Here is a 27,451-nt window from a genome sequence, read left to right on the forward strand (position 1 = left end):
GAGTAGGAGGGAAGGGATCCTTCCACCTGAACAGAATTGCCCGACGAGCCAAAAGGGAGGCAAAAGACAAAGTGTGCCCCTGTGCAGTGGTTAACTTCCTTCCTCCCTCCATGACCCCAAACAGGGCAGTCAGTGGGTTTGGTTCTAATCTGATTTTAAGCACCAGAGAGAGAGTATGAAAGACTTCCATCCAGTACTTGTTTAGACATGGGCAGGACCAGTACATGTGGATGAGAGAGGCTTCTGCTACTTTACATCTTACACAGTATGGACTAATATCTGGGTACATGGAGGATAACTTTGCTTTTGAAATATGAGCCCTGTGTACCACTTTAAACTGAATTAAGCAGTGACGTGCGCACAGGGAGGTTGTATTAACCAGTTTGAGTATGGACTCCCAGGTATCCTCTGATAAGGGAAGCCCTAAGTCCTGCTCCCATGCTGCTTTGAGTTTATCTGTAGGGGCACTCCTAAGATCCAGCAACATGCCATAGAAAGACGAAATGAGCCCCTTTTTGAATGGGTCTGTGGCAAGAACTTTGTCAACTGTGGTCAAGCCTATCGATGCACCAGGGCTGGGTGTCTGGGAAAGAACAAAATGTCTGGCCTGAAGATACCTAAAGAAATGTGATTTTGGAAGGCTGAATTTACTACTTAACTGCTCAAAAGATGCCACGGTGCCGTCTATGAACATATCTCTAAAACGAATCATACCCCTCCTGTGCCATTCCTGGAAGGTGGGGTCCTCAAGGGATGGTTTGAAAAAGTGATTTGATGCAATGGGGCTAAGAAGAGAGAAGCTGTGAAAACCAAAAAACTTCCTAAATTGGGCCCAAATTCTAAGAGAATGTTTAACCACTGGGTTTTTGATTGATTTAAGTGAAGGAAGTGGAAGTGAGGAGCCGAGTAGGGCAGGAATTGACAGGTCATCAGTTGGATGTAACTCCATCGCCACCCAGTCAGGGCGGTCAGCGCCGTCGCAGTAGAAGGACCAGAATGCAAGGCAGCGCAGGTTAGCAGCCCAATAATAATAACGAAAGTTTGGGAGGGCCAGACCACCTGCAGACTTTATTTTTTGAAGGTGAGTCTTGTTCAAACGTGGCCGTTTACCTCGCCATAGGTATGAAGATATAACTGAGTCAAGGGACTGAAAAAAAGAGCCAGGAATAAAGAGTGGTAAGGTCTGGAAAAGGTACAAAAATTTAGGTAAAATGGTCATTTTGACTGAATTGATGCGACCCACAAGAGACATTGACAGGGGTGACCATTGTGTAAGGGTTTGTTTGGTCTCATTTAACAATGAGATAAGATTCTCTTGGAGCAGGTCTTTGTGTTTCCTTGTCACAGATATGCCTAAATAGGAGAATTTGTCATTTACGATTTTAAAGGGAAAATTGGAAAGGTCTAAAGCATGCGATTCGAGATTGGTAGGGAAAAGCTCACTTTTGCTGAGATTCAGTTTATAGCCTGAGAGTTTCCCAAACTGACTGAGAAGTGACAGCGCAGGGGGTAATGAGGCCAGAGGGTGAGAGATGAAAAGCAAGAGGTCATCGGCATAAAGCGAGACCTTATGTTCCCTGCCACCTCTCCAGATACCGGACACATCCTCACAAGATCGGAGCGCTGTGGCAAGCGGTTCGATAGCCATGTCAAAAAGCATGGGACTAAGGGGGCACCCCTGACGGGTTCCACGATGCAGATTAAATGGTTTTGACCATTGAGAGTTAGTACGAATTGAGGCTGTTGGGTACAAATAGAGAAGTTTAATCCACAGAGCAAAGTTCGGACCAAAACCAAACCTGTCCAGCACAGCAGAGATAATCGCATTCGACGCGGTCGAATGCTTTCTCCGCATCCAGAGAGACAACGCATTCAGGGATAGCCTCATAGGCAGAGTAGATAATATTGAACAGTCGCCCTGTGTTGAAGTAAGACTGCCTACCTTTAATGAAGCCAGTTTGGTCTTCAGATATAATTGTGGGGAGGGCATTCTCCAGCCTATGGGCTAGGACTTTAGCTAAGATTTTAGCATCTGTGTTTAATAGGGAGATGGGCCTGTAGGAGGCGCATTCAGTAGGGTCCTTCCCTTTTTTAGCTATGAGGGTGATGCAGGCCTCCGAAAATGAAGGAGGGAGGGAACCGTGGCTGAAGGATTCTGAAAGAACTGTAGATAGCAATGGGGAAAGCAGAGTAGAAAATTTCTTTAGAAATTCCGCCGGGAAGCCATCAGGGCCAGGACATTTACCCGACTGCAGTGAAGAAATGGCTCGAGTAATTTCCATCAGGGATATCGGTTCTTCTAATGTCTTCCTTAGATCTGGTGAAAGACTGGGAATGCTAAGACTATTTAAAAAGTCCGCAATCTCATCTCGATCAGTCCAGTTCTAACTAATATAGAAACATGCAGCATGTGTTTCTTCATTCTAATTCTGATACGAGACTTTTCATTTTTTGCGGCTCCAGACACATTAGTTTTTTGTGTTTTTGGTCCAATATGGATCTAAAACATGTTGGGTTTCCCAACATGTCTCCGCTAACCCCGACTTGTTTCCCAGGAGACGACGAGACGTTCCAGGAAATCTTCCGAGACTTCAGCAACATGGCGTCACACGACCCCGAGAGGCTCAGCCGCCGGTTCGGCCGGGGGGGCGAGGAGGAGGAGGAGGAAGAGGAGGAGGAGGAGGAGGAAGAAGACGGGGAGGGAGGAAGAGGAAGAGGAGGAGGAGGAAGAACTCTGATTGGCTGACGGGTTTAAGAGGACCGGCGACAGGAAGTGACTCTGGGAACCCGACGCCTCGTCGCAACAAACGTTACCGCGGTAACGGAGGGATGTTGCAGCCTTCGTCTGCTGAAGACTTTCCTCAGAAACCCGTCTGAGTCCACTTGGGTCCACTTGGGTCCACTTTGGTCCACTTCCTGTCCAGTTGCTGGACGTCAAATGCTGTCCTTTATTTTGAAACTCTCCGTCTTACTTGGGTTCAGTTTTTGGAGACCGGTTTAGACCGGTTTAGACCGGGTCGCCGCAGCCGATAAAAGGGAGTTTGTTTTTGTTTTTCTCTGTGAAAAGTTGATGAGAAGATTGAAAAATCCAGTTAAATCTGGAAAAATCCAGTTAAACCTGGGAAAAAATCCAGTTAAATCTGGAAAAATCCAGTTTAACCTGGAAAGGTCCAGTCTTCTCCGGTCCAGTTCCATTCCTTTATTCCTTTGAAATAAGCTTCTTAAAGTCTTTAGTGGTTTTAGTGAAATCAGGATGATTAAAGTATTTTTTACGTGGTTTTTAGGTCCAGGAGAATCCAGATCCATGTGGATCCAGATCAGTCCAGGGGGGACCGGGGACTCCCCCCGTTGTGGTTTCCGGGTCGGTGGACCCTTAGTGGGCGGAGACAGTGGTTTGGCCACGCCCACTAGTGGGCGGAGACAGTGGTTTGGCCACGCCCACCTTACCTCAGTTACACAAACTAGCTATGTTAGCTTAGCTTAGCTAACCCCTGAAGCTAACAGGCCGGTAGTCGCTGTTTTATCTTTAAAACTAGATTTGACTCATTTTCAGGTCAGAAGTTCACCAGAAGGAACGACGGCTGTGATGCAGCTGTCACTCAAAAGACCACGCCCCCTATAATATATATAATATAATAATATATACGTTTGTGGTTTTATAGTTTTTTTATTTTATTACTTTATTTTAACCGGTGACATTGATATGATATTGATATGATATTGATATATGATGATATATGATATGATATGATCCCCGAACAGTCGTCATGGAGGTGAAACTGTAACCATGGAGACCAGGGGCCTCATTTATAAAAGAGTGTGTAGGATTCAAACTAAAATTGCACGTAAACCAAAAAGCCGAAAATGGCGGGCGCAAAAAATAATCCAGATTTATAAAACCGTGTGCACGCAATGTTCTCTTTATGAATCCCAGTCCAGCTGGAAGGTTGAGGTGAATTCTCCTCATATCCCGCCCTCTACACGCCCACTTTCTACCATAAATGAGCAATGCAAAGTATTTCATGATTGTATTTGCACATGAATGAGCTGCTGAGCATGCGCAGCGCCACCTGCAGTCTGTTTGGTATCAGGATGAATGAGACGTGTCGAGCCACCGGGACACTGACTTTCACGGAGACTGTTGTGGAGGAGGTGGAGGAAGGAAAACCACCAGGAAAACCACCAAGAAAACCACCAGGAAAACCACATTATTTGGTGGTCACAGTAAAAGTGTAAATCAGGGATAATCAATTGGCGGCCCGCCAGGAGCTTTTATGTGGCCCCTGGTCATATTTAAAAAAAGGGGGTGTTTGTTGGAAATGTTTTTTTTTTTTTTTTTTTTTAATTATATTTTTAGAACTGGCTACTATGGACTAAAATGCTTGTGCTCAATGCTTAATATAATATTCAAATAAGGAAATCTTGGTGGAAAGTGGTGCTTTGTCATTATGGCGTGTTTTATTAAAAGTAGGTCAATATCAACTTCATTAAGTTTGCACAATGCATGGTTTCAAAATTAACTTGCATTCAAAATAATATTTCTTTATCTGAATATTATATTTAACATTCAGAATTACTAAATCTGGAGACAATTAATACATAATTCATATGTAAACTAGATATATTCAAATGTATAATACAAATGTATTATATTTACATAAGTCTTCGTCTTTGAGTGCAAAATACATTTTGAAAACCCCCACATTTTCAAATTGTGCGGCTTCTCCATACAGTCCTTTTGCAGATGTGGCCCCGGCCCAATCTAGTTGAAGACCCCTGGTATAAATAATATATAAATAGTATAAAATAAAGCTGCTCAGGGTTGGTTTATGGTTCCACGTCACCAACGCAGAGCCTACGGCGTAGGTGCGCGTCCCCGCGTACCCTACGGCGTAGGTGCGCGTCCCCGCGTACCCTACGGCGTAGGTGCGCGTCCCCGCGTACCCTACGGCGTAGGTGCGCGTCCCCGCGTACCCTACGGCGTAGGTGCGCGTCCCCGCGTACCCTACGGCGTAGGTGCGCGTCGCCGCGACGCGCACCTACGCCGTAGGGTAGGTGCGCGGGGTCGGCGTAAAGATACGCAGATGTTTTGGTTAAATTTTTCTTTTTAAATCCCAACCTTTGCGTAGAAGGTGTTGCATCTTTCAGCCTGTTTTGTAGCAGCTTTATACATGAGGCCCCTGATCTGTTTCTGTTTAGACTGTGAAGATGTTTATTTCTGCTGTAAAGTTTGAAGCTGCAGGTCCAGGTCCAGGTCTGGATCCAGGTCCAGGTCCAGATCCAGGTCTGGATCCAGGTCCAGGTCCAGGTCCAGATCCAGGTCTGGATCCAGGTCCAGGTCTGGATCCAGACCTGGACCTGGATCCAGACCTGGATCCAGGTCCAGGTCTGGATCCAGGTCTGGATCCAGACCTGGATCCAGGTCCAGGTCCAGATCCAGGTCTGGATCCAGTTCCAGGTCCAGACCTGGATCCAGGTCTGGATCTGGAACTGGATCCAGGTCCAGGTCCAGGTCCAGATCCAGGTCTGGATCCAGGTCCAGGTCTGGATCCAGAACCTGGTGGTGAGACCCAAACTTTAGACTTCTGTTACACGTCATCGTTACACTGTTATGATGTTTGTTATTTTAGTTCCTGTGAGAACTGGACTAATGTTCCCAAGAACTGATGGTTCCACTTCTGACCCGTCTCCCCCGTGTGGTAGGACGCGGTACTGAAGACGCTACAAGGTCTGTCATGTTTTAGAACAAAAACATTAATTTTGTGGTTCCCGGTTCCTCCAGTTGATCCGGCCGGTGGTTCCTGCAGGTTCCTGCAGGTTCCTGCAGGTTCCTGCAGGTTCCTGCAGGTTCCTGCAGGTTCCTGCAGGTTCCTGCAGGTTCCTGCAGGTTCCTGCAGGTTCCTGCAGGTTCCTGCAGGTTCCTGCAGGTTCCTGCAGGTTCCTGCAGGTTCCTGCAGGTTCCTGCAGGTTCCTGCAGGTTCCTGCAGGTTCCTGCAGGTTCCTGCAGGTTCCCGGTTCCTGCAGGTTCCCGGTTCCTGCAGGTTCCTGCAGGAACCACCGGCCCCAGAACTCTTGGGTTCCCGGTCCCATCAGTTCCAGGTTGGATCCAGAAAGGTTTAACTGTAATTAGAAACTACATTAATGATTATTTAAGGAGAAACGAGGACGTGTTTAAATGTTTTCAGGAGGTTCTACCGACACGCTGCTCCACTTGTGACATCACTTCCTGTTTCCTGTGGCAGGTTATTGACTGATTATTGACTGATTATTGATCTGAGATTAAAGATGTTTTTATTTCCTGCTGAGGCTTCGGCCCAAATAAAACCCAATAAAACCCGAGCGGAACCACGACTCGTCTGTTTGTTCAGGTTTCTGGAGAACCGCGGGTTCTGGAGAACCGCGGGTTCTGGAGAACCGCGGGTTCTGGAGAACCGCGGGTTCTGGAGAACCGCGGGTTCTGGAGAACCGCGGGTTCTGGAGAACCGCGGGTTCTGCAGAACCGCGGGTTCTGCAGAACCGCAGGTTCCGGCCAGCAGGCGGCGCTGCCGTCACCACCTCCTCAAACTGCAGAAGAGCCGAGTCCCATTTTCATAGTAAATCTTATGATAGTAATTGGTAAATTTCATAAACACAAAACTAAATTCTCTAAATCACTCCCAGATTTAAATGTTTTCATTTCTATATAAACTCCTTAAACTTATGTCAAACCAAAAGAGCAAACACACATTGTTGTTTTAGAGACATTTTTCCTTCTTTGTTGATTAAGCTAAATTAATGTTATATTATTTTATTCATTTATACATATTTGTATACTGTATATAAATGTTTGGCTGAATGTTTGTTCTAAATCTTTAAAATGCTCAAAAAAAGTATTTATAAAGATTGAGACAGAAAACTAATTACAACTTAGAACAATAACTTAAATATAAATGTAATATATTTATATTCAAGTATTTAAAAACTCCTAAAGTGAAACGACGGTCCCGTAAACGTGGAGGTTTCCTGATCAATGAAGTCGATCAGGAGGTTCAGTTTCCTGATCAATGAAGTCGATCAGGAGGTTCAGTTTCCTGATCAATGAAGTCGATCAGGAGGTTCAGTTTCCTGATCAATGAAGTCGATCAGGAGGTTCAGACACAAACATTGATCCCAGAGAGAGTTTAGGAACTAAAGTCACCGTTATCAGAAAAAACATTTATTAAACACAGTTTCATTTATGATAAAATAAACTGTAGAAATGAGTCTGATCTGTGAGGCGTTCAGGGTCTCGTAAACCGAGCCGTCGCTCAGACCTCGTTCAGTCTTTCAGTCCGTGAAGCTGAGAAACCCCACGCTCCCCAAACGCCTCTCAGCCGTCTTTCTTCCTCTTCTCGGAATTTTGAGAAAAAAGTCGAGAAAAAAGTCAAAATTTTGAGAAAAAGTCGAGAAAAGTCTAAATTTTGAAAAAAAAAGTCGAGAAAAAAGTTGAAATTTTGAAGAAAAAAAGTTGAAATTTTGAGAAAAAGTCGAGAAAAAAGTCGAAATTTTGAGAAAAAAGTCGGATTTTGAGAAAAAGTCGAGAAAAAAGTCAAAATTTTGAGAAAAAAAGTCAACATTTTGAGAAAAAGTCGAGAAAAAAGTCAAAATGTTGAGAAAAAGTCGAGAAAAGTCAAAATTTTGAAAAAAAAATGTCGAGAAAAAAGTCGTAATTTTGAGAAAAAAGTCGGAATTTTGAGAAAAAAGTGTTCAGTCTTTCAGTCCGTGAAGCTGAGAAACCCCACGCTCCCCAAACGCCTCTCAGGCGTCTTTCTTCCTCTTCTTCTTGCTCTTCCTCTCCGTCTCTTCTCCTCCTTCTTCCTCTGGTGTTGTTGTTGTTGTTTTCCTCTTGGCGTCCCCGACCGTCTCCATGGTGTCCCAGACCTCGTCCTGCTCGTCCTCCTCCTTCACCGTGACCTCCGCCTGCTCCTCGCCCTCCGGGTGGTCCCGGCTGGCCATGAGGACGCAGTTGAGCCGGGACTTGAGGTAGACCTTGTGCAGGACCTCCCGGGTCTGCAGGCTGTGCACCCGGAGGAATCGGTCCAGGCCGCAGGAGGCGACCAGGGGCCGGGAGGCGTGGCAGCTGAGGGCCCGCACCCCCCCGGCCAGGCCCTTCAGGGCCCCGCGCACCAGCCCCTTCCTCAGGTCCAGCAGGGCCAGGTCCCCCCGGGTGTTCCCCACCACCACCGTCCCCCCGCCCGCCGGCAGGGCCAGCGCCGTCAGCGGGAACTCCCCGAACTCCGCCTCCAGCACGGGCCGGCGCTGCGGCGTCGCCGGGTCAAACACGTGCACCTGCAGGAGAAACGGAGAAATTAAGAGTTTATTACGTTGGAGGACGAGGAGAAACAGAGAAGTTAGAGTTTAAACACCTGGAGGACGAAGACAAACGGAGAAGTTAGAGTTTATTACACTTTGATTAGAAGCAGGGCTGGGCGATATATCGAGATTTTAATATATATCGATATATTTCCAAACGCGATATGGTACGAAACAATATCGTTTATATCGATTATTTAAAAAATAAAATAAAAAATAAAATAATTTTGAGATAGCTTATTTTGTGACAAATTGACTTGAATGTTTTATTTGACATTTGCACAAATGTTTTGTTATTTGCACAACTGTCAACCTCAGTGGAAAAGTCTGCCTGTTACTGTCTACATTGTATTAATTACAGTGTATTTTAATTTAATTGTTATGCAGGAAAGGGATATTTGTTTTATTTTATTCAAGAAGCATTTTTATTCTATATATGCAGCAGTTTATTTTTATTTCATTTGTTTTATACATGTTGATATTGTGCAGACCTCTGTTAATAAAGGAACCTGTGTGACATTTGGCACGAGGCTTTGTATTAAAACTGTTTTTTTAAGAAATGAAGCTAACAGAGATGCTAACAGAGATGCTAAGAGAGATGCTAACGGAGATGCTAACAGAGATGCTAACGGTGATGCTAACATAGATGCTAACAGAGATACTAACAGAGATGCTAACAGAGATGCTAACAGAGATGCTAACGGAGATGCTAACGGAGATGCTAACAGAGATGCTAACAGAGATGCTAACAGAGATGCTAACGGAGATGCTAACGGAGATGCTAACGGAGATGCTAACGGAGATGCTAACATAGATGCTAACATAGATGCTAACAGAGATGCTAACAGAGATGCTAACGGAGAAGTTAACAGAGAAGTTAACAGAGATGCTAACAGATAAGCTAACAGAGATGCTAACGGAGATGCTAACGGAGATGCTAACGGAGAAGTTAACAGAGAAGTTAACAGAGATGCTAACAGAGATGCTAACAGAGATGCTAACAGGGATGCTAACAGAGATGCTAACAGAGATGCTAAAGGAGATGCTAAAGGAGATGCTAACAGGGATGCTAACAGAGATGCTAACAGAGATGCTAACAGGGATGCTAACAGAGATGCTAAGAGAGATGCTAACAGAGGTGCTAACAGAGGTGCTAACAGAGATGCTAACAGAGACGCTAACAGAGAAGCTAACAGAGATGCTAACATAGATGCTAACAGAGAAGCTAACAGAGATGCTAACAGAGATGCTAACAGAGACGCTAACAGAGAAGCTAACAGAGATGCTAACAGAGATGCTAACAGAGATGCTAACAGAGAAGCTAACAGAGATGCTAACAGAGATGCTATGCTATAATGCTTTGGGGGAAACCCCAATTATGTCAGAAAAAATATGGATGTATATCGAGTATCAACATTTAGCTAGAAAATATGGAGATATGACTTTTGGTCCATATCACCCAGCCCTACCTGGTGGTCCCCCCCCCCCCCAGACCTCTCACCTGGTGGTGTCCCCCCCCCCCCTCACCTGGTGGTGTCCCCCCCCCCCTCTCACCTGGTGGTGTCCCCCCCCCCTCACCTGGTGGTGTCCCGTGCAGGTGACCAGCTTGTCCGACCCGGGCAGGAAGGCCAGGTCTCTGACCCAGTACGGTCTCCTCAGGTCCAGGAAGTCGTCCCGCAGGTTCTTAGCTGAAAACACGGGGGTCTCAGGTTTCTGCAGGTCCCAGACCTTCAAACCGTTCTCCTTCCCCCCGGTGGCAACGAGGGACGTCTGGACCGGACTGGACCGCATCCTGGACATTTAGGACATAAGTACAGATCAGGGACGCCCCCATTTCAGCAGCACAGGCGCCAAAAAAAAGGGACATCCCCAAAACTTCTAAACTGCATAAAAATGTGTTTTTCGTACGTTTTTCTTACGTTTTTTCGTCCTTTTTTTTCGTACGATTTTTTGTGCATTTTTTAGTACGTTTTTTTGTCCTTTTTTTCGTACGATTTTTTGTGCGTTTTTTCGTACGTTTAATCCTACGTTTTTTCGTACGATTTTTTGTGCGTTTTTTCATAATTTTTTTTGTATGTTTTTCGTACGTTTTTTCTTACGTTTTTTCGTACGTTTAATCCTACATTTTTTCGTGCGTTTTTTCGTACATTTTTTTGTACGTTTTTTTGTATGTTTTCCGTACGTTTTTTGCGTGCGTTTTGCGTGCGTTTTGCGTGCGAACCTGCATTTTTTTCGTACGTTCGTTCTTTCGTGCGTTTTCGACATTTCCACTTTTTTCTCAAAATTTAGAACTTTCTCAAATTTTTGACTTTTTTCCTCATGTCCTACTGTCCTACGGTGTTAGTCCTGATGATCCTGGACACTAACAGATCAGAGACTGGTCCTCATCCTGGACACTAATACAGATCAGAGACTGGTCCTCATCCTGGACACTAACAGATCAGAGACTGGTCCTCATCCTGGACACTAACAGATCAGAGACTGGTCCTCATCCTGGACACTAACAGATCAGAGACTGGTCCTCATCCTGGACACTAACAGATCAGAGACTGGTCCTCATCCTGGACACTAACAGATCAGAGACTGGTCCTCATCCTGGACACTAATACAGATCAGAGACTGGTCCTCATCCTGGACACTAATACAGATCAGAGACTGGTCCTCATCCTGGACACTAACAGATCAGAGACTGGTCCTCATCCTGGACACTAACAGATCAGAGACTGGTCCTCATCCTGGACACTAACAGATCAGAGACTGGTCCTCATCCTGGACACTAATACAGATCAGAGACTGGTCCTCATCCTGGACACTAACAGATCAGGGACTGGTCCTCATCCTGGACACTAACAGATCAGAGACTGGTCCTCATCCTGGACACTAATACAGATCAGAGACTGGTCCTCATCCTGGACACTAATACAGATCAGAGACTGGTCCTCATCCTGGACACTAACAGATCAGAGACTGGTCCTCATCCTGGACACTAATACAGATCAGAGACTGGTCCTCATCCTGGACACTAACAGATCAGAGACTGGTCCTCATCCTGGACACTAACAGATCAGAGACTGGTCCTCATCCTGGACACTAATACAGATCAGAGACTGGTCCTCATCCTGGACACTAATACAGATCAGAGACTGGTCCTCATCCTGGACACTAATACAGATCAGAGACTGGTCCTCATCCTGGACACTAACAGATCAGAGACTGGTCCTCATCCTGGACACTAACAGATCAGAGACTGGTCCTCATCCTGGACACTAACAGATCAGAGACTGGTCCTCATCCTGGACACTAACAGATCAGAGACTGGTCCTCATCCTGGACACTAACAGATCAGAGACTGGTCCTCATCCTGGACACTAATACAGATCAGAGACTGGTCCTCATCCTGGACACTAACAGATCAGAGACTGGTCCTCATCCTGGACACTAATACAGATCAGAGACTGGTCCTCATCCTGGACACTAACAGATCAGAGACTGGTCCTCATCCTGGACACTAATACAGATCAGAGACTGGTCCTCATCCTGGACACTAACAGATCAGAGACTGGTCCTCATCCTGGACACTAACAGATCAGAGACTGGTCCTCATCCTGGACACTAATACAGATCAGAGACTGGTCCTCATCCTGGACACTAACAGATCAGAGACGGGTCCTCATCCTGGACACTAACAGATCAGAGACTGGTCCTCATCCTGGACACTAATACAGATCAGAGACTGGTCCTCATCCTGGACACTAATACAGATCAGAGACTGGTCCTCATCCTGGACACTAATACAGATCAGAGACTGGTCCTCATCCTGGACACTAACAGATCAGAGACTGGTCCTCATCCTGGACACTAACAGATCAGAGACTGGTCCTCATCCTGGACACTAACAGATCAGAGACTGGTCCTCATCCTGGACACTAACAGATCAGAGACTGGTCCTCATCCTGGACACTAACAGATCAGAGACTGGTCCTCATCCTGGACACTAATACAGATCAGAGACTGGTCCTCATCCTGGACACTAACAGATCAGAGACTGGTCCTCATCCTGGACACTAATACAGATCAGAGACTGGTCCTCATCCTGGACACTAATACAGATCAGAGACTGGTCCTCATCCTGGACACTAACAGATCAGAGACTGGTCCTCATCCTGGACACTAACAGATCAGAGACTGGTCCTCATCCTGGACACTAACAGATCAGAGACTGGTCCTCATCCTGGACACTAACAGATCAGAGACTGGTCCTCATCCTGGACACTAATACAGATCAGAGACTGGTCCTCATCCTGGACACTAACAGATCAGAGACTGGTCCTCATCCTGGACACTAACACAGATCAGAGACTGGTCCTCATCCTGGACACTAATACAGATCAGAGACTGGTCCTCATCCTGGACACTAACAGATCAGAGACTGGTCCTCATCCTGGACACTAATACAGATCAGAGACTGGTCCTCATCCTGGACACTAACAGATCAGAGACTGGTCCTCATCCTGGACACTAACAGATCAGAGACTGGTCCTCATCCTGGACACTAACAGATCAGAGACTGGTCCTCATCCTGGACACTAACAGATCAGAGACTGGTCCTCATCCTGGACACTAATACAGATCAGAGACGGGTCCTCATCCTGGACACTAACAGATCAGAGACTGGTCCTCATCCTGGACACTAACAGATCAGAGACTGGTCCTCATCCTGGACACTAATACAGATCAGAGACTGGTCCTCATCCTGGACACTAATACAGATCAGAGACTGGTCCTCATCCTGGACACTAATACAGATCAGAGACTGGTCCTCATCCTGGACACTAATACAGATCAGAGACTGGTCCTCATCCTGGACACTAACAGATCAGAGACTGGTCCTCATCCTGGACACTAACAGATCAGAGACTGGTCCTCATCCTGGACACTAACAGATCAGAGACTGGTCCTCATCCTGGACACTAACAGATCAGAGACTGGTCCTCATCCTGGACACTAACAGATCAGAGACTGGTCCTCATCCTGGACACTAACAGATCAGAGACTGGTCCTCATCCTGGACACTAACAGATCAGAGACTGGTCCTCATCCTGGACACTAATACAGATCAGAGACTGGTCCTCATCCTGGACACTAACACAGATCAGAGACTGGTCCTCATCCTGGACACTAATACAGATCAGAGACTGGTCCTCATCCTGGACACTAATACAGATCAGAGACTGGTCCTCATCCTGGACACTAATACAGATCAGAGACTGGTCCTCATCCTGGACACTAATACAGATCAGAGACTGGTCCTCATCCTGGACACTAACAGATCAGAGACTGGTCCTCATCCTGGACACTAACAGATCAGAGACTGGTCCTCATCCTGGACACTAACAGATCAGAGACTGGTCCTCATCCTGGACACTAACAGATCAGAGACTGGTCCTCATCCTGGACACTAATACAGATCAGAGACTGGTCCTCATCCTGGACACTAACAGATCAGAGACTGGTCCTCATCCTGGACACTAACAGATCAGAGACTGGTCCTCATCCTGGACACTAACAGATCAGAGACTGGTCCTCATCCTGGACACTAATACAGATCAGAGACTGGTCCTCATCCTGGACACTAACAGATCAGAGACTGGTCCTCATCCTGGACACTAATACAGATCAGAGACTGGTCCTCATCCTGGACACTAACAGATCAGAGACTGGTCCTCATCCTGGACACTAATACAGATCAGAGACTGGTCCTCATCCTGGACACTAATACAGATCAGAGACTGGTCCTCATCCTGGACACTAACAGATCAGAGACTGGTCCTCATCCTGGACACTAACAGATCAGAGACTGGTCCTCATCCTGGACACTAACAGATCAGAGACTGGTCCTCATCCTGGACACTAACAGATCAGAGACTGGTCCTCATCCTGGACACTAACAGATCAGAGACTGGTCCTCATCCTGGACACTAATACAGATCAGAGACTGGTCCTCATCCTGGACACTAACAGATCAGAGACTGGTCCTCATCCTGGACACTAATACAGATCAGAGACTGGTCCTCATCCTGGACACTAACAGATCAGAGACTGGTCCTCATCCTGGACACTAATACAGATCAGAGACTGGTCCTCATCCTGGACACTAACAGATCAGAGACTGGTCCTCATCCTGGACACTAACAGATCAGAGACTGGTCCTCATCCTGGACACTAATACAGATCAGAGACTGGTCCTCATCCTGGACACTAATACAGATCAGAGACTGGTCCTCATCCTGGACACTAACAGATCAGAGACTGGTCCTCATCCTGGACACTAATACAGATCAGAGACTGGTCCTCATCCTGGACACTAACAGATCAGAGACTGGTCCTCATCCTGGACACTAACAGATCAGAGACTGGTCCTCATCCTGGACACTAACAGATCAGAGACTGGTCCTCATCCTGGACACTAACAGATCAGAGACTGGTCCTCATCCTGGACACTAATACAGATCAGAGACTGGTCCTCATCCTGGACACTAACAGATCAGAGACTGGTCCTCATCCTGGACACTAATACAGATCAGAGACTGGTCCTCATCCTGGACACTAATACAGATCAGAGACTGGTCCTCATCCTGGACACTAACAGATCAGAGACTGGTCCTCATCCTGGACACTAACAGATCAGAGACTGGTCCTCATCCTGGACACTAACAGATCAGAGACTGGTCCTCATCCTGGACACTAATACAGATCAGAGACTGGTCCTCATCCTGGACACTAATACAGATCAGAGACTGGTCCTCATCCTGGACACTAACACAGATCAGAGACTGGTCCTAATCCTGGACACTAACAGATCATTTTCGTGCGTTTGTGCATTTTTGCGTGCGTTTGTGCGTGCGTTTTTTCGTGCGTTTGTGCGTTTTTGCGTGCGTTTGTGCGTGTGTTTTGCGTGCGTTTTTCTGACGTTTTTTCGTGCGTTTTGCGTGCGTTTTTGCGTACGTTTTGCGTGCGTTTTTTCGTGTGTTTTTTCACGTGTTTTTTCGTATGATTTTTCATACGTTTTTTCGTGCGTTTTTTCTTACGTTTTTTCGTGCGTTTTTTCGTACGTTTTTTTCCGCGCATTTTTTCGTGCGTTTTTTCGTACGTTTTTTTCCGCGCATTTTTTCGTACGTTTTTTCGTGCGTTTTTTCGCACTTTTTTTTCGTACGTTTTTCCGTACGTTTTTTTTTTGCGCATTTTTTCGTACGTTTTTTCGTACGCTTTTTCGTGTTTTTTCGTACGATTTTTTCGTACGATTTTTCGTACGTTTTTTTCGTGCATTTTTTCGTACGTTTTTCCGTACGGTTTTTTTCGTGCATTTTTTCGTACGTTTTTTCGTGCATTTATTCTTACGATTTTTCATACGTTTTTTCGTACGATTTTTCGTACGTTTTTTTTTCGTGCGTTTTTTTTTCGTACGTTTTTTCGTGCGTTTTTTCGTGCGTTTTTTTCGTACGTTTTTTCGTATGATTTTTCGTACGTTTTTTTTCGTGCGTTTTTTCGTACGTTTTTATGTGCGTTTTTTCGTACAATTTTTCCGATCAGAGACTGGTCCTCATCCTGGACACTAACAGATCAGAGACTGGTCCTCATCCTGGACACTAACACAGATCAGAGACTGGTCCTCATCCTGGACACTAACAGATCAGAGACTGGTCCTCATCCTGGACACTAATACAGATCAGAGACTGGTCCTCATCCTGGACACTAACAGATCAGAGACTGGTCCTCATCCTGGACACTAACAGATCAGAGACTGGTCCTCATCCTGGACACTAACAGATCAGAGACTGGTCCTCATCCTGGACACTAACACAGATCAGAGACTGGTCCTCATCCTGGACACTAACAGATCAGAGACTGGTCCTCATCCTGGACACTAACAGATCAGAGACTGGTCCTCATCCTGGACACTAACACAGATCAGAGACTGGTCCTCATCCTGGACACTAATACAGATCAGAGACTGGTCCTCATCCTGGACACTAACAGATCAGAGACTGGTCCTCATCCTGGACACTAACAGATCAGAGACTGGTCCTCATCCTGGACACTAACAGATCAGAGACTGGTCCTCATCCTGGACACTAACAGATCAGAGACTGGTCCTCATCCTGGACACTAACAGATCAGAGACTGGTCCTCATCCTGGACACTAACAGATCAGAGACTGGTCCTCATCCTGGACACTAATACAGATCAAACCCCAAAACTTCTAAACTGCAGAGAAATTTATTTATTTTATATGAAAAAACGAAATGCTTTGATTTTAAGTAGGGCTGCATCGATTCGTCGACGTTGTCGACAAAAATCGATAATCAAAATTGTCGAAAATGAATTCCATTGTCGACAATTGTCGCCAGACGTGTTTTTCCAACGGAGTGAAGCGTCTCACTTCAATACAATCTCTGCCGAGAGTTGCGCAGCACGACGTCTCTGCAGCTGCGGGTCATAAAACTTTGATAAAAAATTAAATAAAAAGTTTGGGAGCATTTTAGCATCGATACGGTGAATAAAAAGATACTTGCAAGGTTTGCAAAGCCGACGTTGCTTTTCACGGAGCACGTCGGTAATGCATTTGAAGAGAAAGCACGTCGGAGTGCTGAACGAAACGGACTCGCCTTGGTAAGATATTAAGCGTGTTTTGGCTTTAAAAGAAAGCTTTAACGTTATGCCTGACAAAGTATTAAATTAAGTCAGATATTTGGAGAAACTGCGTTTAGTGTCTGTGGAGCATCTTGGAAGAGAGACGCACGGAACCGCAGTCGGTCAGAAACATTATCTCCCTCCACAGCAATGTAATGGCCAAGCCATTCATTTGTTAAATTAATTAGTTTCATTCTAAACTTTGTTTATTTTATGTTATTAGTATTATTTGAGCCACTCACAGCTACTCTCGTTATAACCTCAATCACATAATTGATGCAGCGCGAAAGGCGAAAAAAGGCTTGTGCGAACATGACAATGATGGATTTACATCTAACTTTCAGTCAGGTGCCTATGAACTGTCAATTATCCATCAAGCTCCACAATGATCATGTTAACATTAAATCAGATAGATTTGTCTGGACTTTTCTCTTGCCGGACGGGAGAAGACACTAAAACAATGCATCTCTATTATTGTGCGCCGTGCGGGCAGGAATTCTTGAGTTTTGCGGGAGGGGCGGGAGTGTAACACACGTTGCAGGTGGTAACGGTCAGAAATGCAGCGGGAGCAGGATGAAGAAAACAGTCCCGCTATATCAGAGCTCTAGTGCATCTTTCTGGTGTTTATTATCATTTGCCACATAAATAAAGCAACCTCATACTAGATTTAAAAAAAATTTACTAATTATCTGATTAGTCGACTAATCGTTTCAATAGTCGGTGACTAGTCGACTATTAAAATAGTGGTTAGTTGCAGCCCTAATTTAAAGATTAAAGTGCTTTAATAGCTTTGAACTTGCATGACTGTACAGACAGACATTAGGGATATTAGAGTATTAGAGCCAAACTAAGACAAAAAAACAAATTGGAAATTACGAGAATAATGTCATAATATTACAAGAATAAAGTTGTAATATTATGAGAATAAAGTCTTAATATTACGAGAATAAAGTCGTAATATTCTCGCAAAATTATTACTTTATTCTCGCAACATTGACTTTATTTTCCAATTATTTTTTGTCTTAGTTTGGCCCCAATACTCCGTCGTAATATTCCTTATTTTAACACAGGGAGAAGACAGCTCTTCCTGTTAAGAATTCTCATAAATTACGACTTTATTCTCGTAATATTACGACTTTATTCTCGTAATATTACGACTTTATTCTCGTAATATTACGACTTTATTCTCGTAATATTACGACTTTATTCTCGTAATATTACGACTTTATTCTCGTAATATTACGACTTTATTCTCATAATATTACGACTTTATTGTCATAATTTCCAATGTTTTTTGTTTGGCCCTAATACTCTTCCTTAGGTTTCTATGTTCTGCTGAAGATATATAATTTGTAAACGTCATATTTTTGTGAAATAAAGTTTTTGAAAAAAAAATAATAATAAGTGTCGGTCCTACCTGCACATAATAATAATAATAATAATAATAATAATAAGTACTGGTCCTACCTGCACATAATAATAACAACAACAACAACAACAACAATAATAACAATAATAATAAGTACTGGTCTTACCTGCACATAATAACAACAACAACAATAATAACAATATTATTATTATTATTATTATTAATAATAATAATAACAATATTATTATTATTAATAATAATAATAATAATAATAATAATAATAATAATAATAATAAGTACTGGTCCTACCTGCACATAATAATAATAATAATAATAATAATAATAATAACAATAATAGTTATAATGATAACAATAATAATAATAATATTATTATTATTAAATACTGGTCATACCTGCACATAATAATAATAATAATAATAATAATAATAATAATAATAATAATAATAATAATAATAATAATAATAATAATATTATTAAGTTCTGGTCCTACCTGCACATCATAATTATTATTAATAATAATAATAATAATAATAATAAAAGTTCTGGTCCTACCTGCACATAATAATTATTTTTATTATTAATATTATATCAATAATAATAATAAGTTCTGGTCCTACCTGCACATAATAATAATAATGATGATAATGATAATATTATCTGGTCCAACCTGCACATAATAATAATAATAATAATAATAATAATAATAATAATTAATATTATTATAATAATAATAAATAGTTCTGGTCCTACCTGCACATAATATTAACAATAATAATAATAATAATAAATAGTTCTGGTCCTACCTGCACGTAATAATATTAATAATTATAATAATAATTATAATAATAGTTATAATATTATTATTATTAAGTACTGGTCCTACCTGCACACAATATTAACAATAATAATAATAATAATAAATAGTTCTGGTCCTACCTGCACATAATAATAATAATAATAATAATAATAATAATAATAATAATAATAATAATAATAATAATAATAATATTATCTGGTCCTACCTGCACATAATAATAATAATAATAATAATAATAATAATCAGTTCTGGTCCTACCTGCACACGTTGGTTCCGACCCGGATCTCGGCCTGCGGGGTCTCCGTCTCGCCCCTCCAGACCCGCAGCAGCCCGTTCTCCCCGCAGGTGAGCAGCGTTCCCCCCGGGGAGAGCCCCGGTTCTCCCCCCGGGCCCGCCGGCGGGCCGCCCGGACCCCCCGGTTCTCCCCCCGGGCCCTCCAGCAGCTCCAGCCCGGAGAAGCAGCCCTCCCCCGGGTCCCCGCAGCGCCGCGCCCCGGTGAACGCTCCCTTCTCCAGGCTGAAGGTCCGGACGGTTCCGTCCACGCAGCCCAGCAGCAGCTCGCTCTGCGCCGGGTCGGCCCAGCACAGCTGCCGGACCTCCCCGGCCCGGCTCAGCTCGGCCGGGTTGCAGAAGTTAAAGGCCTGTTTGCGGCTCAGGCTGACGCCCTTCAGGATCCCGGTCTCGGAGCCGAGCCACACCGAGCAGAGCCGGCTGCGGTCCCCCATGACTGGACCTGGTTCTGGTTCTGGAACTGGTCCCTCTGGTTCTAGTCCTGCTGCAAACACGTGTGGTGCTCTGTCTGTGTCGCGGGAATAATACGTCACACGACTGGATGGTAATGCTGCGTTCCCCTTGTCCTCGGAAGTCGGAATTTCCCAGTTCCTAGTCGGAATTTTCAACTGGAACGCTCCTCTTAAGTGGGATTTCCCACTGGGAGAGTCAAGCAAGCAAGATTAAAACTTCGTTTTTTTTGTTTTTTTTTTAACAAGCTTTATTGAATAGTTCTCATATTACAAAACACATAAACAGACAGACATACAAAACATCATTAACATCATTAATACATAAAAGTACAACTCCTCAGGAGCCAGGGGGACTTTTAAACAAACACATTAAATAGAGAACATAAATTAACAGTTTTGACTTGAGCTTTTTTGTTATTTGAGTCAGAGATGGAACTCAAGTATTGTTTGGTTTCATTCTCAAAAATAAAAAAAGGGGTTTTGAATGACTGATGCTGCGTTCCATTTACCTCGGAACTCGGAACTGGGAATGACGTCACAGCCGAGTTATCAGCGTTCCAGTTACAAAGTAGGTAAACAAGTTTGTAGTTCGCATATACCACATGAAAAATGTAAATTACACTATAGCAGCATATATATGCGGAACAATACTTGTATACGACTGATTTAGTGTGACCAAAACAAATGAAGTGCTACGAAGCTGTTCTTCGTAGCACTTCTGTTCCGTTCGTTCTACTGTTTACAACCGGGGCGGCCATCTTGGAATGGTAACTCGGGGGCGGTGAAGACTCTCCCACTTTCCCAGTGGGAAATCCCACTTCGAAGGGCGTTCCAGTTGAAAATTCCGACTGGGAACTAGGAAATCCCCACTTCCGAGGACAAATGGAACGCGGCATTAAACCATAGACATTTATACGTAGACGCCCCATCCAGTGTTCTTGCTGCTGCTTCGATACGTCACCGTCGCCGCCATATTGGATGTGGCAAGACTGCGCTGTAAACTAATACAAGTAAATAGACTTATTTTCATAAAGCATCTTTCTACAAAGAAATGTACGTTTTACGTCTCATTTATTCATTCACACACGCACTAATATACTTGGAAACAGTTAGGCACCAAATATAATATATTTAATTTATCAGATGGTAAAAATAAGAACTTTATTGATTCCACATAGGAGTAATTCATGTTATATCAGCTATAGAGAACAAAACTATATATATCCCCCTCACTAAAATAAGAACAATACAGAAACATATTTTCTCATCAACAAAATAAATTTAAAATTTTTCAAATAACAAAATAACATATTTGAACCATTTTTCAGACAATAAAATAACTGAAAAAAATCTGAAAAATTGTTCGAATATGTTATTTTGTTACTTGAAAATTTTAAAATATGTTTTGATGATGAGAAAATATGTTTGTCTATTTTTCTTATTATGTAAAATATGCTATAACAAGTGAACATAACTGAAAAATAGCCCTCTAAGTGTAACAGGTTTGGATTCGTTGCAAGAAATGATGAGTCATAAGTTGGTTTTGCTACATTTAATTCTGCAGAAAAAACAGAGAAAAATACATGAATAAATCTCCTGCTCCTCATCAGAGCAACGCAGCACACGCACCAGTTTAATAGATCTTCCTCTTTATCAAACTACTACCAAAACAGAAAGGAAAATACTATTTTTAATGAGTAAATCTTAAATTATAACAGCCAATATGGGAACAGTGACACCCAACCATCAAAACCAAACCCTGTACATATATATATATATACATACACATATATATATATATATATATATATATATATATATATATATATATATATATATATGGGCTAAACACAATGAAAACAATTCATTTGACCAAGGAAACATACCTGCAGAAGAAAAATACATGAATAAATCTCCCTCTTTGAGGCCCCGTTTCCACGTAGTAAAAACGCTGGTGTTTTCATGAGTTTTCTCCGTTCGTTTACAGGAAAACGAAGCTCAAATTCACCAAAAACCATCATTTCTGAAAACTCCGGCCAAAGTGTAGATTTTTCAAACCTCCGTCTTCACGTTTGCTTGTAAACGGAGAGAAACGGACATTTATTCTTCAGAACGTCACATTATGAGACAGAAACGTCACCAGCGTCATGAGTGACACCTGTGGTTACAATTAGTTTGTAACCGTCAATATTTTCTAGTATTTTACCTGTTTTATATTCTAACGTCACACTTAAAAGTAACTCCACTTCTCTGTCACTCCAAACCAAACACTCCGTTTCTCTCCGTTTACAAGCAAACGTTAAAAACCTCCACTTTGGTCGGAGTTTTCAGAAATGATGGTTTTTGGTGAATTTGAGCTTCGTTTTCGTGTAAACGAACGACCAAAACTCATGAAAACACCAGCGTTTCTGCTCCGTGGAAACGGGGCCTCAGTTTTACTCGTGTAGCTGGACGCTAACGTTAGACACAGACTGATGGAAATTAAACCCATCACACTGAAGCTAATGTCGCTAATCGCACAAAGAAATAATTTGGGGAACTAAAGTGAGCAGAGCTGAAACAGAGAAGACTAATTAGGAGAATAAGATACTTAGCAACGTTTCATTTTAGATTCCAGACAGAAATGTTTAACCAACCGACGACGGAGGTTCAAACTGATGATCAGAGAGGAAGTATTGATCCGTTATCGGCTGGAGCTGGAAGTCCAAAGACACTTATTTAAAAATAAGAGGAGGAAATTCTGAATCTCTGAGTTTAAAAGTGTTTAATTTGCAAGAAAAAACTTCTGACTTTCTGGTTTAAACTCACAAATTTGAAAGAAACTCAAAACGTCAGACTTTTTACAATTTCTGAGTTTATAGACCTGAAATTAAAAAAAGTTTTTTTACTTTTATAAACTCATTTGCACAAAAAAAAAGCCCCTCAGAATTGTGGGTTTATAAACAAAAAACTTTCACGCTTAAACTCACAAAATTGCAAGAAAACCTTCAGAAACTTCACAAACCTCAGACTTTCTGCCTTTAAATTAGCTAAAGTCCAGAAAAACATCACATTAAAACGTGTTAATCTGCTGGAAAAAACTCAAACGTGTGATGTTAGAAAATTTGGGATTTTACAAAGAAATTTGGAAAAAAAAATGTCTCAATATCCGACTTTACAAACATGTACATTTGAAAGAAGTAATTTAATAATAAAATATTTTTTTTAAATAATTCAAATTTTTATAAATCTGCAAACAAAAAAAAACTGATTTTCAGACTTCAAAAATTTGCAAATTTTCAAGAAAAAGATGCTGAAATCCTAAATTTGCAAGAAAAGCGTTTTCATACGACGCCCCAGACGGTGAAATCTTCATTTCTGAGACTGATATTCTGCTGTGAAAGTTATCATTTCCCTGCTTAAGGAACAGGGTGGTGCCCCGAGGATTTTATTTATCATATTGGTCATTCAATTTGATAAATGGTCGACTTTATTAATTATTAATAAAATGATGAATAACCCTTCGATAACTAGACAGCCAAGCTAACCCGCTGTGGCACAAACACCTCCACGTCAAATACTCAACAAATGAGAACCGCTGCCTGTTTTTCTCCATGATGCCGTTGGTGGCGCCCCCTGCTGGCCGGGAGGCCTCGGCCTCTGACGGGAACGTAGGAAAACCGGAGCGGGAATCCTTCGCTCCTTCATCCAGGAAAACATCCAGATGTTCCTCAGTTCTCAGACACGCCATTGATCCGGGGAAAACTTAACGATGGGCCTGTGAATGTGATGAATACGTAGAAACGTTGACGTCCTGCTGGTTCCGTCAGAAAAACTTCTGTCTGCACGAGTTTGATGAATAAAGACGAAATGTTTAAAAAGATTAGCGACTGTTGTTTCTAGGAGACGGACGGATCCGGATTTCAGCTGGAAAACTGGGAATGATGATCAATGTTTGAGGCTTTACTGATCAATAAAACCTTTAATGAAGAAACTAAACAGCTCACCTGATCAGATTTGTTCTGTCCAAGTATATATATATATATATATATATATATATATATATATATATATATATATATAAATATATATTAATCAAAATTATATAGTAAATAATCTGACACTGATGAAAAATGTGAATTTTTTTTTTTAGATATAACGGCCAGCGCAGCGTTATTTACCGTTTACGAACTTTGTTGCCGATAAATTCTCTAACGTTAGCGTTCTTAGCTCTGAAGTGACGCTGAAGAACGAGTTATCAGTCGTTCTTCAGCACGTTTTAGTTTTAATGCTAGCATTAACGGAGACTGATGGAAACTAAACCATCACAGTAAAGCTAATGTTGCTAATTGGACAAATAAATAATTTGGGGAACTAAAGTGAGCCGAGCTGAAACATTAATGACCAATTAGAAATATAAGATAGTTAGCAACGTTTCATTTTAGATTCCAGACAGAAATGTTTAACAACCAACCAAGAACTTTTGTTAGTTTTGAACAAACATTGAAACAACGTAGGCTAATTACTTAATTCATGAAGACAACTGCTAACTCTGGCTAACATTAGCTCACTAAAATTAGCCGGTTAACATTTGCTGGCTTTTTTTTTATTAGCTGGTTAGCATTGGCCTGTTAAAAATTACCTCACCACCATTAGCTGGTTAACATTAGCTCACTAGCATTAGCTGGCTAATGTTAGCTTGCTAACATTAGCTGGTTGGCATTGGCCTGTTAAAATGACCTCACCACCATTAGCTGGTTAACATTAGCTCACTAGCATTAGCTGGCTAATGTTAGCTTGCTTACATAAGCTGGCTAACATTTGCTAACTTCATGACTGAGGTAAAGCTAATGCAGCTAGCTGCTAGCATAGCTATTGATTTGAATTTGGAACGTAAACGAACCGTCAACGAAGCTAAAAGTGGTTTGTTTCAGAAACATCCAACCAGGACGGACCAAAGCTAACAAAGCTACTAATGAAGTCACACATCAGGCTAAAGTACGTCGTCAGGTTGAAGACGTTAACGTAGCCGAATGCTAGCTTGGACACGGTGCTTGCTAGCACCAGCTAACAGAACAGTGACATATTTGAACTGATTAAGTCGGTGTCGTGGCGGCTACGCTAAAGCACCAACGTGTTTCCACCAGCAGCTAAATGACGGAGCGGGCTCATTTCTTTTCTTGAGTTCCTTAAGGAAGCCAACTGCTAACTCAGGCTAACAGTAGCTGGTTGAAATGATCTCACTAGCATTAGCTGGTTAACATTACCTGGCTAACATTTGCTAACTTTCTTGACTGAGATACTGACTTTTCCTTCTTCAGGCTCTCGGTGAAGGCGGACGCTTCTCTGCTCCTCTCCCTTATCTATCTGCTGCTGCTTTAGTCCTGTCTCGTCTTCAGAGTCTCTCTTTTTCACTCCTAAACTCTACAATCATGGAATTGATTAACTGGTCTCTCAGCACAACCAGAAGTCAGGGGGTAAGGGAGCCCTCCTGCCCCCATGGGATGTTTTTTACTGGATACACAATGGATTCCTGGAAACATTGGAAACCGTTGTGTTTGGTGATTCTGTCTGTCGAGGACGTTGAAGATGCTTCATAATTGGATTTATGATAGCAGGATTTCTCCTGATCGGAGGAGGGGGATTCCTGGTCTACCGACAAACGCGTAAGTGGTCGACAGCTGTTCTGGCTCTTTCAGAGCTGCCGGACGTGGCTGAAGGATCAAGCAAGGTGATCAACACTCAGACTTTAACGCTGGGGGAGCAAAGCCGTAAGCTGGATGTGATTCTTGAACAGAATCTCAGGCTGGCGGCGTCTTTGAGCTCATTGGTAAGATGGATAAGACCTTGGAGAAGTTGGAAGCTCGGCTTGGCGGGAATTCATCACAAATTCGTCTGATTGGAGTCGCCATTGATGAACCAGAGACTGAAGGCAGACGGAAAATTACTGAGTCTGTCTGTTTTCAATATAATTGTTGATTCTATAATCTGACCTTGACAGGGCGGTTTGGCCGATCGCTCTGGTCACAATCTCCCTGGTGGAATGTAAAAAGGTGACTCTGCCCCCACTAGCCCTCCCCTCTCAGGAACATCTGTGGACCTGTTTCAGAACTGACCGAGCCGTCTGATAACATCAAGGACATTGGCTGAGAGCAGCTCTGGGAGAAGTTCACGGACTTACCGCGTCACAGACACGCACTGACAAACACACACACACTTCCCTCAACTTCAACGCCTTCCTCGGCCCCCCCTCTTATCAGCCCCCCCAACAGTCTCCGGGTTTCGAGCCACGACGGCGATCACTTGGATGTGCTGTGTGGGGATTCTGATGAAATAAATGAATCACACTAAAGCTAATGCTACTACTATTAATGGGAAATAGACCAGCTGCTAACGTTAGGTTTTGATTTAGGAACGTAAACGAAGCTAAAAGTGGTTCGTTTCAGAAACATCCAATGAGAGGACCAAGGCTAACGAAGCTAACTGTCGGCTGTGGAAGTCACATATCAGGCTAAACTACGTCGTCAGGTGGAAGACGTTAACGTAGCCGAATGCTAGCTTGGACACGATGCTTGCTAGCACCAGCTAACAGCAGAGTGACATAATGAACTGATTAAGTTGACGTTGTGGCGGCTACGCTAAAGCACCAGCAGCTGAATGAAGGAGCGGGCTAGGCGGCTACGCTAAAGCACCAGCAGCTGAATGAAGGGGCGGGCTAGGCGGCTACGCTAAAGCACCAGCAGCTGAATGAAGGAGCGGGCTAGGCGGCTACGCTAAAGCACCAGCAGCTGAATAAAGAGCGGGCTAGGCGGCTACGCTAAAGCACCAGCAGCTGAATGAAGGAGCGGGCTAGGCGGCTACGCTAAAGCAGCAGCAGCTGAATGAAGGAGCGGGCTAGGCGGCTACGCTAAAGCAGCAGCAGCAGGAATGAAGGAGCGGGCTAGGCGGCTACGCTAAAGCAGCAGCAGCAGGAATGAAGGAGCGGGCTAGGCGGCTACGCTAAAGCACCAGCAGCTGAATGAAGGAGCGGGCTAGGCGGCTACGCTAAAGCACCAGCAGCTGAATGAAGGAGCGGGCTAGGCGGCTACGCTAAAGCACCAGCAGCTGAATGAAGGAGCGGGCTAGGCGGCTACGCTAAAGCAGCAGCAGCAGGAATGAAGGAGCGGGCTAGGCGGCTACGCTAAAGCAGCAGCAGCAGGAATGAAGGAGCGGGCTAGGCGGCTACGCTAAAGTAGCAGCAGCAGGAATGAAGGAGCGGGCTAGGCGGCTACGCTAAAGCACCAACAGCTGAATGAAGGAGCGGGCTAGGCGGCTACGCTAAAGCACCAGCAGCTGAATGAAGGAGCGGGCTAGGCGGCTACGCTAAAGCACCAGCAGCTGAATGAAGGAGCGGGCTAGGCGGCTACGCTAAAGCAGCAGCAGCTGAATGAAGGAGCGGGCTAGGCGGCTACGCTAAAGCACCAACAGCTGAATGAAGGAGCGGGCTAGGCGGCTACGCTA

At 43.5% G+C, this 27,451-nt stretch overlaps 2 protein-coding genes across 2 annotated transcripts in view; one reads left to right on the forward strand and one right to left on the reverse strand.

Annotated features, from left to right (window-relative positions):
- The window catches only part of zgc:162872 (BAR_ACAPs and ArfGap_ACAP domain-containing protein), a 47,978-nt gene extending 42,685 nt beyond the window's left edge, over window positions 1-5,293 (forward strand). Inside the window, exon 22 of the mRNA XM_061720074.1 lies at window positions 2,556-5,293. Coding sequence (XP_061576058.1) covers window positions 2,556-2,746 — 191 coding nt within the window. The 3' untranslated portion in view covers window positions 2,747-5,293. The remainder of the gene's footprint in view (window positions 1-2,555) is intronic.
- Window positions 5,294-7,179: 1,886 nt separating this feature from the next.
- wdr74 (WD repeat domain 74) lies at window positions 7,180-20,028 on the reverse strand. The gene is made up of 3 exons (XM_061720099.1): window positions 19,488-20,028; window positions 9,910-10,123; window positions 7,180-8,307 (listed from the first exon to the last, which is right to left on the reverse strand). Exons 1-3 carry the CDS (start codon window positions 19,952-19,954, stop codon window positions 7,777-7,779), a joined length of 1,212 nt encoding a protein of 403 aa, XP_061576083.1. The 5' UTR covers window positions 19,955-20,028; the 3' UTR covers window positions 7,180-7,776.
- Between the last annotated feature and the right edge of the window lie 7,423 nt (window positions 20,029-27,451).

Source organism: Cololabis saira, chromosome 4 (genome assembly GCF_033807715.1).
Source record: "Cololabis saira isolate AMF1-May2022 chromosome 4, fColSai1.1, whole genome shotgun sequence".
In the NCBI taxonomy this organism is placed as follows: domain Eukaryota; kingdom Metazoa; phylum Chordata; class Actinopteri; order Beloniformes; family Belonidae; genus Cololabis; species Cololabis saira.

Coding starts and splice junctions, on each gene's coding strand:
- wdr74 (XM_061720099.1), bottom strand. CDS start 19,954: ATGGGGGACCGCAGCCGGCTCTGCTCGGTGTGGCTCGGCTCCGAGACC. Junction 10,124..19,487: donor GTCGGAACCAACGTGTGCAG/GTAGGACCAGAA, acceptor CTAAATGTCCAG/GATGCGGTCCAGTCCGGTCC. Junction 8,308..9,909: donor CCTGCACGGGACACCACCAG/GTGAGGGGGGGG, acceptor TTTCTCCTGCAG/GTGCACGTGTTTGACCCGGC.